Raw genomic sequence first — 9,683 nt, 5'->3', positions numbered from 1 at the left:
TGCTGGTGCCCATTTTTAAGAACAAGGGAGATGTGCAGAGTTGTGGCAACTACAGAGGAATAAAGCTGATGAGCCATACAATGAAGTTATGGGAGAGAGTAGTGGAAGCTAGACTAAGGGCAGAAGTGAACATTTGTGAGCAGCAGTATGGTTTCATGCCAAAACAGAGTACTACAGATGCAGTATTTGCTTTGAGGATGTTGATAGAGAAGTACAGAGAAGGTCAGAGGGAGCTGCATTGTGTTTTTGTAGATCTGGAGAAAGCTGATGACAGGGTGTCCAGAGAGGAACTGTGGTATTGTATGAGGAAGTCTGGAGTGGCAGAGAAGTATGTTAGAGCAGTGCAGGACATGTATGAGGACTGTAAGACAGCGGTGAGGTGTGTGTAGGTGTGACAGAGGAGTTCAAGGTGGAGGTGGGACTGCATCAGGGATCAGCTCTGAGCCCCTTCTTGTTGCTATGGTGATGGACAGGCTGACAGACGAGGTTAGACAGGAATCTCCATGGACTATGATGTTTGCAGATGACATTGTGATCTGCAGTGAGAGCAGGGAACAGGTGGAGGAGAAGCTAGAGAGGTGGAGGTTTGTCCTGGAAAGGAGAGGAATGAAGGTTAGCCGCAGTAAGACAGAGTACATGTGTGTGAATGAGAGGGACCCAAGTGGAAGAGTGAGGTTACAGGGAGAAGAGATCAAGAAGGTGGAGGATTTGAAGTACTTAGGGTCAACAGTCCAGAGCAATGGAGAGTGTGGAAAAGAGGTGAAGAAACGTGTCCAGGCAGGATGGAACAGGTAGAGGAAAGTGTCAGGTGTGATGTGTGATAGAAGAGTTTCAGCTAAAATGAAAGGAAAGGTGTACAAAACTGTGGTGAGACCAGCGATGTTGTTTGGTCTAGAGACAGTGTCACTGAGGAAAAGACAGGAGACAGAGCTGGAGGTAGCAGAGATGAAGATGCTGAGGTTCTCTCTGGGAGTGACCAGGATGGATAGGATCAGGAATGAGTACATCAGAGGGACAGCACATGTTAGAGGTTCTGGAGATAAAGTCAGAGAGGCCAGACTGAGATGGTTTGGACATGTCCAGAGGAGAGATAGTGAATATATTGGTAGAAGGATGCTGAGTTGTGAACTGCCAGGCAGGAGGCCTAGAGGAAGACCAAAGAGGAGGTTTATGGATGTAGTGAAAGAGGACATGAAGGTAGTTGGTGTGAGAGAAGAGGATGCAGAAGACAGGGTTAGATGGAGGACACTGATTGGCTGTGGAGACCCCTGAAGGGAAAAGCTGAAAGGAAAAGAAGGAGTAGCAGAAGGACAATCACTGCCCCTGAACATGAACGACGGAAATACTGATATAATTGTTTTAAATAAGAAAATAGACCTAAAGATTCTACTGAACCAAATTAAATGATACCATTTATAAAGAAAAGCAAAATTGATATTAACACATTCATGTCTGTATGTATGATTGGTCAATTTTCATTATTTTAACTGCTAAGTAATCTACCAACATCCTCACGTAAACACAATTAAACATTTAACAAACTGTTTTAATTCATTTTTTTATTTAATCAGATGTCATTATTGTAGTTATTGACTTTAATAAACAATTTGTTTAATGATCACAGTGATACTCAGATCTATTATCAATATCTGTATTTTCTTGTGCTGTATGCTGCAGACATGAACACCACCGCCATTCCCAAATTTCCTGCTCGGTCTCCAGAACCTTTTTCCAAAGTTTTGTCCAAGAATCTTCTGGTTCTACTTCTTGGAGTCTCAATCACCTGCATCAATTCTAGCTTCATTCATGTCTTCAGCAAACACCAGGTCTGATTCTTCTTTAGTGTTGTGTTGCCACAAATAATGAACATCTGGATGACGCGCTAACATCAGCTCAGTGTGTTGAAACAACGTGGTGATAGATGATATCAGGTAATAACAGCTTAGAATGTTGAAACATGTAGGTGAATGTAGCTGAAATTAACTCATGATGCTTGAGCAAGTTTATGATGTACAGTGCGCCCTCGCATATTCTCGCATCAAAACTCACGACTTCACCTCATCGCGGATTTTTGGAAGGTGGTCATTTTAGGTACTTGATACTTTGTTGCTATGGTGCGGAATTCGTTATTCGCGTATGGTTCGTAGAACGCATTAAACGCATATAACGAGGGCGCACTGAATCTTATCTAAATTAGCTTTATATTTCGAAGCTGTTCCAAAATCAGGCAGGCCTTCACTTGACATGGTCAGTCTGTGGACCTTTTTTTTTTCTGATTGAAACCCACATAATGCTATTAGGCAGCAAGCTAGGAAGTGGACATTTTTAGCATAGTAACGAATGTATGGGAACTAATGTGAATATGAAGACTCTTTTCTGGTCTTTCAATCCATAGATCTTCTACTTGAACCCACGATATATACTCTTCATCCACCTGATTCTTAATGACATGATCCATGTGATTCTGACCGTCATCCTCTTCCTCATGAGTTACAAAAGCCACAAAATCAGTTTCTCCATCTGCTGTATCATCATCCTGATCACTCTCTTTGCCACAGAGAACACTCCTCTGAATGTGGCGTGCATGGCGATAGAGTGCTACATCGCCGTCTGCTTTCCTCTACGCCACAGCAGGATCTGCACCATCAAGAAAACATTGATGCTGATTGGTCTGATATGGGTGACAAGCATGTCTGTGGTTCTTCCTGACTTGTTTGTCACCTTGGCAACGCAGCCTCTGGACTTCTTCCATTCCCAGTTTGTTTGTAACAGACAAACTGCCTTCCCAAACCCCATCCTTGTCAAGAAGAGGTACATCACTCACTCTGTGTTTCTAGTCATTGTTTGGTTCACTATCTTCTACACGTACTTCAGAATTCTGTTCACTGCAAGAGCCGCTAGCAAAGACAGTAAGAAGGCCAGAAACACCATCATCCTCCATGGTTTCCAGGTCTTGTTGTATATGGCCAAATATGTTGGGCCACAATTACAGGATGTCGTACAGCAACACTTCCTGCTCAATTACTTTGATTCCATGTTTGCTTTCTATATTATCGTGCATGTCGTGCCACGATCCATCAGTCCAATCATCTATGGCGTACGAGATGAGACGTTAAGGAAGTACTTGAAGAGAAACATGTTGTGTAAATGCAGCCTTATGAAAAACAATTGCTAAATAATTCCCATCCAATAGAGTTAAGTGAGAACTTTGATTTATTGCGTGTTTCCACGGATCTCAACATTCTGTGCAGGACTTCTTAATTCATTTTAATGATGTGATGAACTTGGTTTTCTCTTTGTTTTTTTTGTTCTCTTCACATGTTTTATCTCTGTATGGTATTTTACACAAACTTGTATCTTTCTTTGTTGTGAGGAGTCCATTTAAAATAATATTACTGTCACCATTAATGCTCGTGATCCTGGTTGGACATGATTTGTTTATAAAATATGTTTAACTGAAATAAAACCGAACAATCATTATTCTAACACTAAAATCCATGCATTTGTTCTAGGATGGATTATTGCTCCTAATTCTCAGGCTGCTACAATAAGTTCATTTTGATTCTACTTTTATCTGACAGTACTTTACATTTATTTTGACACAGTTTGTGTTTGGTGAAGACATAATCATGTCTTATTCAACAAGATGGAACAGTATCACTAGAGCCCAATGGGGCCAGCATCGCCATGATCCACACACAAGACGTTATATAAGAAAAGTTTACAAGAGAATGTCTGACGAATGTTCTGTAGTATCCTGGAGTCCATGGTGAGCCTTCAAAGCTGGCGGACAGATGGACAGGATTGACCGACTGATTGGTTTCAAATTCATGTCTTGAAAGTATGGTGATTGATACATCATGGAATGACAGCAGCTGAAGTCATGGAGGAAACCTCTTCCTGCTTCTAATGATGTAACAACTTTTAGTAAAAACTTTGATAACAAAGTGAACCCGACGCAGAGCTCCAGCTCATCTCCACATAGATGACACCTTGTTGTCAATGGTGATCACCTGATGATCATTTGTTTTTTCCTTTGCGTAATGAGCCAGATGAAATATCACGCCTCCAGACGACTCATCTAATTACAGTTTGTTCAAAGGTACAATTCTCTGCAGACAGACGATGCTGTGTTCATGCTAGATGCTACATAACAAACGGCCCCAGAGGGCCTGACCTTTACTGATGGGCTCCAATGAGACGGATGTTGAGTCTGAGTTGTGAACTCACTGAGGAATACTGGAAATGTCAGGAGGTCCCGAAAGTTTCCACTGGAAAGTACGATGTTTTTTATGACAAAAAACATTCCCGACACCAGCAGACATCTCTTTATGCTGGTGTTGTGATTGAATTATAGCAATACTGGGATTAGTGAGCGCTTGTGGCACTGCTCCATCTTTTTGAATAAGACTCGACGATGACATCACCAAACCTTTAGTGTGAAGAAATAAATGTAAAATATTGTTGATATTTCACATTATTGAAGGTTAAAATGTATCCCAAATTTGAGCCAAGGGGCCTCAAGATGCTGACCTATGTCTGGGTAGTGTGGATCATAGACCAAAACCAGGACTTGTTGTTCTGACCTGAGTTTGGAGGCCAACAACTAACGGAATCATCTAGTCACTATTCGCCAAGGTCCTCTGAAAATTCCTGAGCATAGCTGGTTTTAGAGACTCTAGTTCTATTTGGTGAACCAATGATCAGAGGTCTTTGGGTCTTTGGGCTGAAACCATTTAGAGCTTTTGTCAAACTTTAAACGGTTCAGAAGCCTGGCATGTTGGCATGGTGGGTGTGGATTTAAATAAATCAGGCAGTCAGATCCATGTCAGATTTATCAAGATTATGTTAACTAACCCTAACCCCTCAACTCCTTAACCCTATGCCAAACTCCAATCCATAAAATTTTGTTGTTTAACATTACACTATCACGGTTTTGGGGCATAATAGAGGTTAACAAGTTGTGTTGGTGTCATGATAAAAAGGATCTACGATGACTTCTTTTCACCACCTTCCAAGCAACACAGACATAAAATAGTAGCTTTTAGGATGGGTTGTTTCAAATGATTACTCAAGAGACTTTATACAAGCGGATAGGCAATACCAACTGCAAGCCAGAAAGCAAAGGGAAACCTTCAGGCACAGAAAGTGAAAACCAGCTGGACTAAAAAGTCTGAGGCTAATCAGCTTCCACGGCCAATGAGTCCAATCATTTACCGCATATGCAGTATGCATATAGCAAAATCCAATTATTTTGATTCAGTCCGGGCCATGAATTCCTAAAAGTCTAGGAACCGTTTGTTTACCAGATTCTAGGATTGGTAGGGTTAGGGAGGACCACTATGTAGAGACCTGAAAAAGTGTGATTTTCGTAGTAGGACCTTTTAATCAGCTGTTCTGTCGATCATATCTGATGTTGGAAATGTAAAAACAGGCGGCACAGTGGTGCAGTGGGTAGCGCTGTCGCTGCACAGCAAGGCAGTTCCAGGTTCGCGTCCTGCTCTGTGCAGAGTTTGCATGTTCTCCCAGTGTCAGCATGGGTTCTATCCAGGTTCTCCAGCTTCCTCCCACCTCCAAAGACATAAACTTCAGGTTAATTGGCCAATCCCAAATTGACCATGGTTGTGAGAGTGTGTTTGTGTGGTTGTCTGTGTCTCTGTGTGGATCCATGGCGCACTGGCGTTGTGCCCAAAGACAGCTGGGATAGGCTCCATCTCCCTGTGACCCGCTACAGCGGGTAAAGTGGTTGACAGAAAATGGATGGACGGATGGAAATATAAAATCAGGTCTCAGTATTAGTTTGTATTAGTAAATATAAAAATTCCAGTAAAATGTGACCCACTGGTTGTTGGTACTGAGTGATCCGGGTCCCAGACCCAGCTGGCTCATCTTGATGACATCACATGGAGTGATGTCACTGAATGACTGATGATGAACTCCTGGGGACACAGACTGTCCTCTGATTGGTCATGTGCTCAGCACAGGGGTATAAAGAGACGTCCCCTACCCTGATGTGGAACACTGTAGTCAGGTGAGTACCGCCTCCTGTCATACCTGCACAGACTTCACGCTACACGAGCTTCTGTTTGTCATACGTGTTCCTCACCTGTGTCCCAACGATGGCTGGACGTCTCTAAGCTGGAGAATGTTTTCTGTTCCTTTGTTGAAACGTAGGAATGCAGTTCTCCGTCTCTACATTGTTGGAGTTGAAACTACTTCAATCTAAAAGGTGGATTAGTGTCTTATTTCACATTAATCTCCTCTTCAGTTTCAGGTGTCTGCTCACCAATGAAATGTGTCCTTTACCTTTCAGACCTGTGCTCTGATCGTCCGTCTGAGGTGAGTTCTTCATTACTTGTGAGGAAATGTTTTGTCTTTATTTCGATAAGCTTTATTTTTATGTTCAATTGAAATGGTCATTGTTTATTTTAGCATGAATCAAATGTCAGAAGTATATATTCAGTCACATGAGAGTGTTTTTGTCCTGTGCAATCATTTGTGACATTTTCTGATGCAACATGAATACATTTTCGTTCCCTATTGTCCAACTGCTGTGCTTATCTGCGTTTATAATCAATGGGTTGAGTCTACATCGTGGTTCTTCTGTCTGAAAGTCTTCCTGGTTTGATCAGCTGTTGGAAGTGGAGATGAGGTGGTCATTATTTTAAGGCTTTCTCCTTCTCCACGGTGCACTAGTGTCAGGCCAGGAGTGTACTCATGCCTCACGCCCCCAGTCAGCTGAAACAGGCTCCAGCAACCCGTGACTAGACAATGGGTGGATGGATGGTTTCTCTTAGAAGATTTTTATTAAACAGTCCATTACTGAGTAATTTAATATTTAGGCTACATAACACTGATTTCCTTCATGAGTTCCATGATCTCTTATTGTGTCTGGATATGAGGGAGTTTTTATTCTGGGTATCCTTTAACTCACTTATATTCCTTTTCAAATGCATCTCATACTAGGGGCAACGCTTGGTCAAAGAGGGCGAGGAGGAAAGTTGGTCGAACAAGGAGAGGAGGAAAGTGCGTTCGTAGGAAGAAAGAGAAGAGGAACGCCAAGAGTATAGGACTGAGAGTAGGGACAATGACTGTTGGAACTATGACAGGAAACAGTAGAGAGTTGGTTGACATGATGATGGTATCCAGGAGACCAGGTGGAAAGGTAGCAAAGCTAGAAGTTTAGGAGTCATTGGTGCAGACTTCAATGGACATGTTGGTGCAGGAAAGAGAGGTGATGAGGAGGTGATGGGCAGGTTTGGTATCCAGGAGAGGAACGCAGAATCACAGATGGTGGTTGACTTTGCAAAAAGGATGGAAATGGCTGTAGTGAATACTTTATTCTAGAGGAAGCAGGAACATAGGGTGACCTATAAGAGTGGAGGTAGGAGCACACAGGTAGACTACATCTTGTGTAGACGGTGTAACCTGAAGGAGATCAGTGACTGTAAAGTAGTGGTAGGTGAGAGTGCAGCCAAACAGCATAGGATGGTGGTGTGTAGGATGACTCTGGTGGTAAGGAAGATCAAGAGGACAAAGGCAGAGCAGAAGACGAAATGGTGGAATCTGAAAAAGGAAGAGTGTTGCATGACTTTTAGGAAGGAGTTAAGACAGGCTCTGGGTGGTCAGGAGGTTCTTCCAGATGACTGGACAACTACAGCTAATGTGATCAGGGAGACAGGTAGGAGAGTACTTGGTGTGTCATCTGGACGGAAAGTAGATAAGGAGACTTGGTGGTGGAATGAGGAGGTAGAGGAGTGTATACAGAGAAAGAGGTTAGCCAAGAGGAAGTGGGACACTGAGAGGACTGAGGAGAGTAGACAGGAGTACAGGGAGATGCAGTGTAAGGTGAAGGTAGAGGTAGCAAAGGCCAAACAAGAAGCTTATGATGACTTGTATGCTAGGTTGGACAGTAAGGAGGGAGAGACGGATCTATACAGGTTGGGAAGACAGAGAGACAGAGATGGGAAGGACGTGCAGCAGGTTAGGGTGATTAAGGATAGGGACGGAAGTCTATTGACAGGTGCCAGTAGTGTGATGGGAAGATGGAAAGAGTACTTTGAAGAGTTGATGAACGTGGAAAATGAGAGAGAACAAAGACTAGAAGAGGTGACTGTTGTGGACCAGGAAGTAGCAAAGATTAGTCAGATTGAAGTGAGGAGGGCATTGAAGAGGATGAAGAGTGGAAAGGCAGTCGGTCCTGATGATATACCTGTAGAGGTTTGGAAGTGTCTAGGAGAGGTGGCAGTGGCAGAGTTCCTGACTGGGTTGTTCAACAGGATCTTAGTGAGAAGATGCCTGAGGAATGGAGGAGAAGTGTGCTGGTGCCCATTTTTAAGAACAAGGGAGATGTGCAGAGTTGTGGCAACTACAGAGGAATAAAGCTGATGAACCGTACAATGAAGTTATGGGAGAGAGTAGTGGAAGCTAGACTAAGGGCAGAAGTGAGCATTTGTGAGCAGCAGTATGGTTTCATGCCAAAAAAGAGTACTACAGATGCAGTATTTGCTTTGAGGATGTTGATAGAGAAGTACAGAGAAGGCCAGAGGGAGCTGCATTGTGTTTTTGTAGATCTGGAGAAAGCTGATGACAGGGTGTCCAGAGAGGAACTGTGGTATTGTATGAGGAAGTCTGGAGTGGCAGAGAAGTATGTTAGAGCGGTGCAGGACATGTATGAGGACTGTAAGACAGTGGTGAGGTGTGTGTAGGTGTGACAGAGGAGTTCAAGGTGGAGGTGGGACTGCATCAGGGATCAGCTCTGAGCCCCTTCTTGTTGCTATGGTGATGGACAGGCTGACAGACGAGGTTAGACAGGAATCTCCATGGACTATGATGTTTGCAGATGACATTGTGATCTGCAGTGAGAGCAGGGAACAGGTGGAGGAGAAGCTAGAGAGGTGGAGGTTTGTCCTGGAAAGGAGAGGAATGAAGGTTAGCCGCAGTAAGACAGAGTACATGTGTGTGAATGAGAGGGACCCAAGTGGAAGAGTGAGGTTACAGGGAGAAGAGATCAAGAAGGTGGAGGATTTGAAGTACTTAGGGTCAACAGTCCAGAGCAATGGAGAGTGTGGAAAAGAGGTGAAGAAGCGTGTCCAGGCAGGATGGAACGGGTGGAGGAAAGTGTCAGGTGTGATGTGTGATAGAAGAGTTTCAGCTAAAATGAAAGGAAAGGTGTACAAAACTGTGGTGAGACCAGCGATGTTGTTTGGTCTAGAGACAGTGTCCCTGAGGAAAAGACAGGAGACAGTGCTGGAGGTAGCAGAGATGAAGATGCTGAGGTTCTCTCTGGGAGTGACCAGGAAGGATAGGATCAGGAATGAGTACATCAGAGGGACAGCACATGTTAGAGGTTCTGGAGATAAAGTCAGAGAGGCCAGACTGAGATGGTTTGGACATGTCCAGAGGAGAGATAGTGAATATATTGGTAGAAGGATGCTGAGTTCTGAACTGCCAGGCAGGAGGCCTAGAGGAAGACCAAAGAGGAGGTTTATGGATGTAGTGAAAGAGGACATGAAGGTAGTTGGTGTGAGAGAAGAAGATGCAGAAGACAGGGTTAGATGGAGGACACTGATTCACTGTGGAGACCCTGAAGGGAAAAGCTGAAAGAAAAAGAAGAAGGTCAGTGTGACACTCATATCTATTATTATCAATATCTGTATTTTCTTGTGCTGTATGCTGCAGAC

General features: G+C 43.4%; 1 protein-coding gene across 1 annotated transcript; it reads left to right on the top strand.

Annotated features, from left to right (window-relative positions):
• Window positions 1-1,679: 1,679 nt before the first annotated feature.
• On the top strand, window positions 1,680-3,175 carry LOC137595640 (odorant receptor 131-2-like). The gene is made up of 2 exons (XM_068315853.1): window positions 1,680-1,826; window positions 2,396-3,175. The coding sequence occupies exons 1-2, from the start codon at window positions 1,680-1,682 to the stop codon at window positions 3,173-3,175; spliced, it is 927 nt and encodes a 308-aa protein (XP_068171954.1).
• The last annotated feature ends 6,508 nt before the right edge of the window (window positions 3,176-9,683 follow it).

Source organism: Antennarius striatus, chromosome 5 (genome assembly GCF_040054535.1).
Source record: "Antennarius striatus isolate MH-2024 chromosome 5, ASM4005453v1, whole genome shotgun sequence".
Taxonomy (NCBI): domain Eukaryota; kingdom Metazoa; phylum Chordata; class Actinopteri; order Lophiiformes; family Antennariidae; genus Antennarius; species Antennarius striatus.
This window is presented reverse-complemented; position numbering and strand designations above follow the sequence as displayed.

Coding starts and splice junctions, on each gene's coding strand:
- LOC137595640 (XM_068315853.1), top strand. CDS start 1,680: ATGAACACCACCGCCATTCCCAAATTTCCTGCTCGGTCTCCAGAACCT. Junction 1,827..2,395: donor ATGTCTTCAGCAAACACCAG/GTCTGATTCTTC, acceptor TTCAATCCATAG/ATCTTCTACTTGAACCCACG.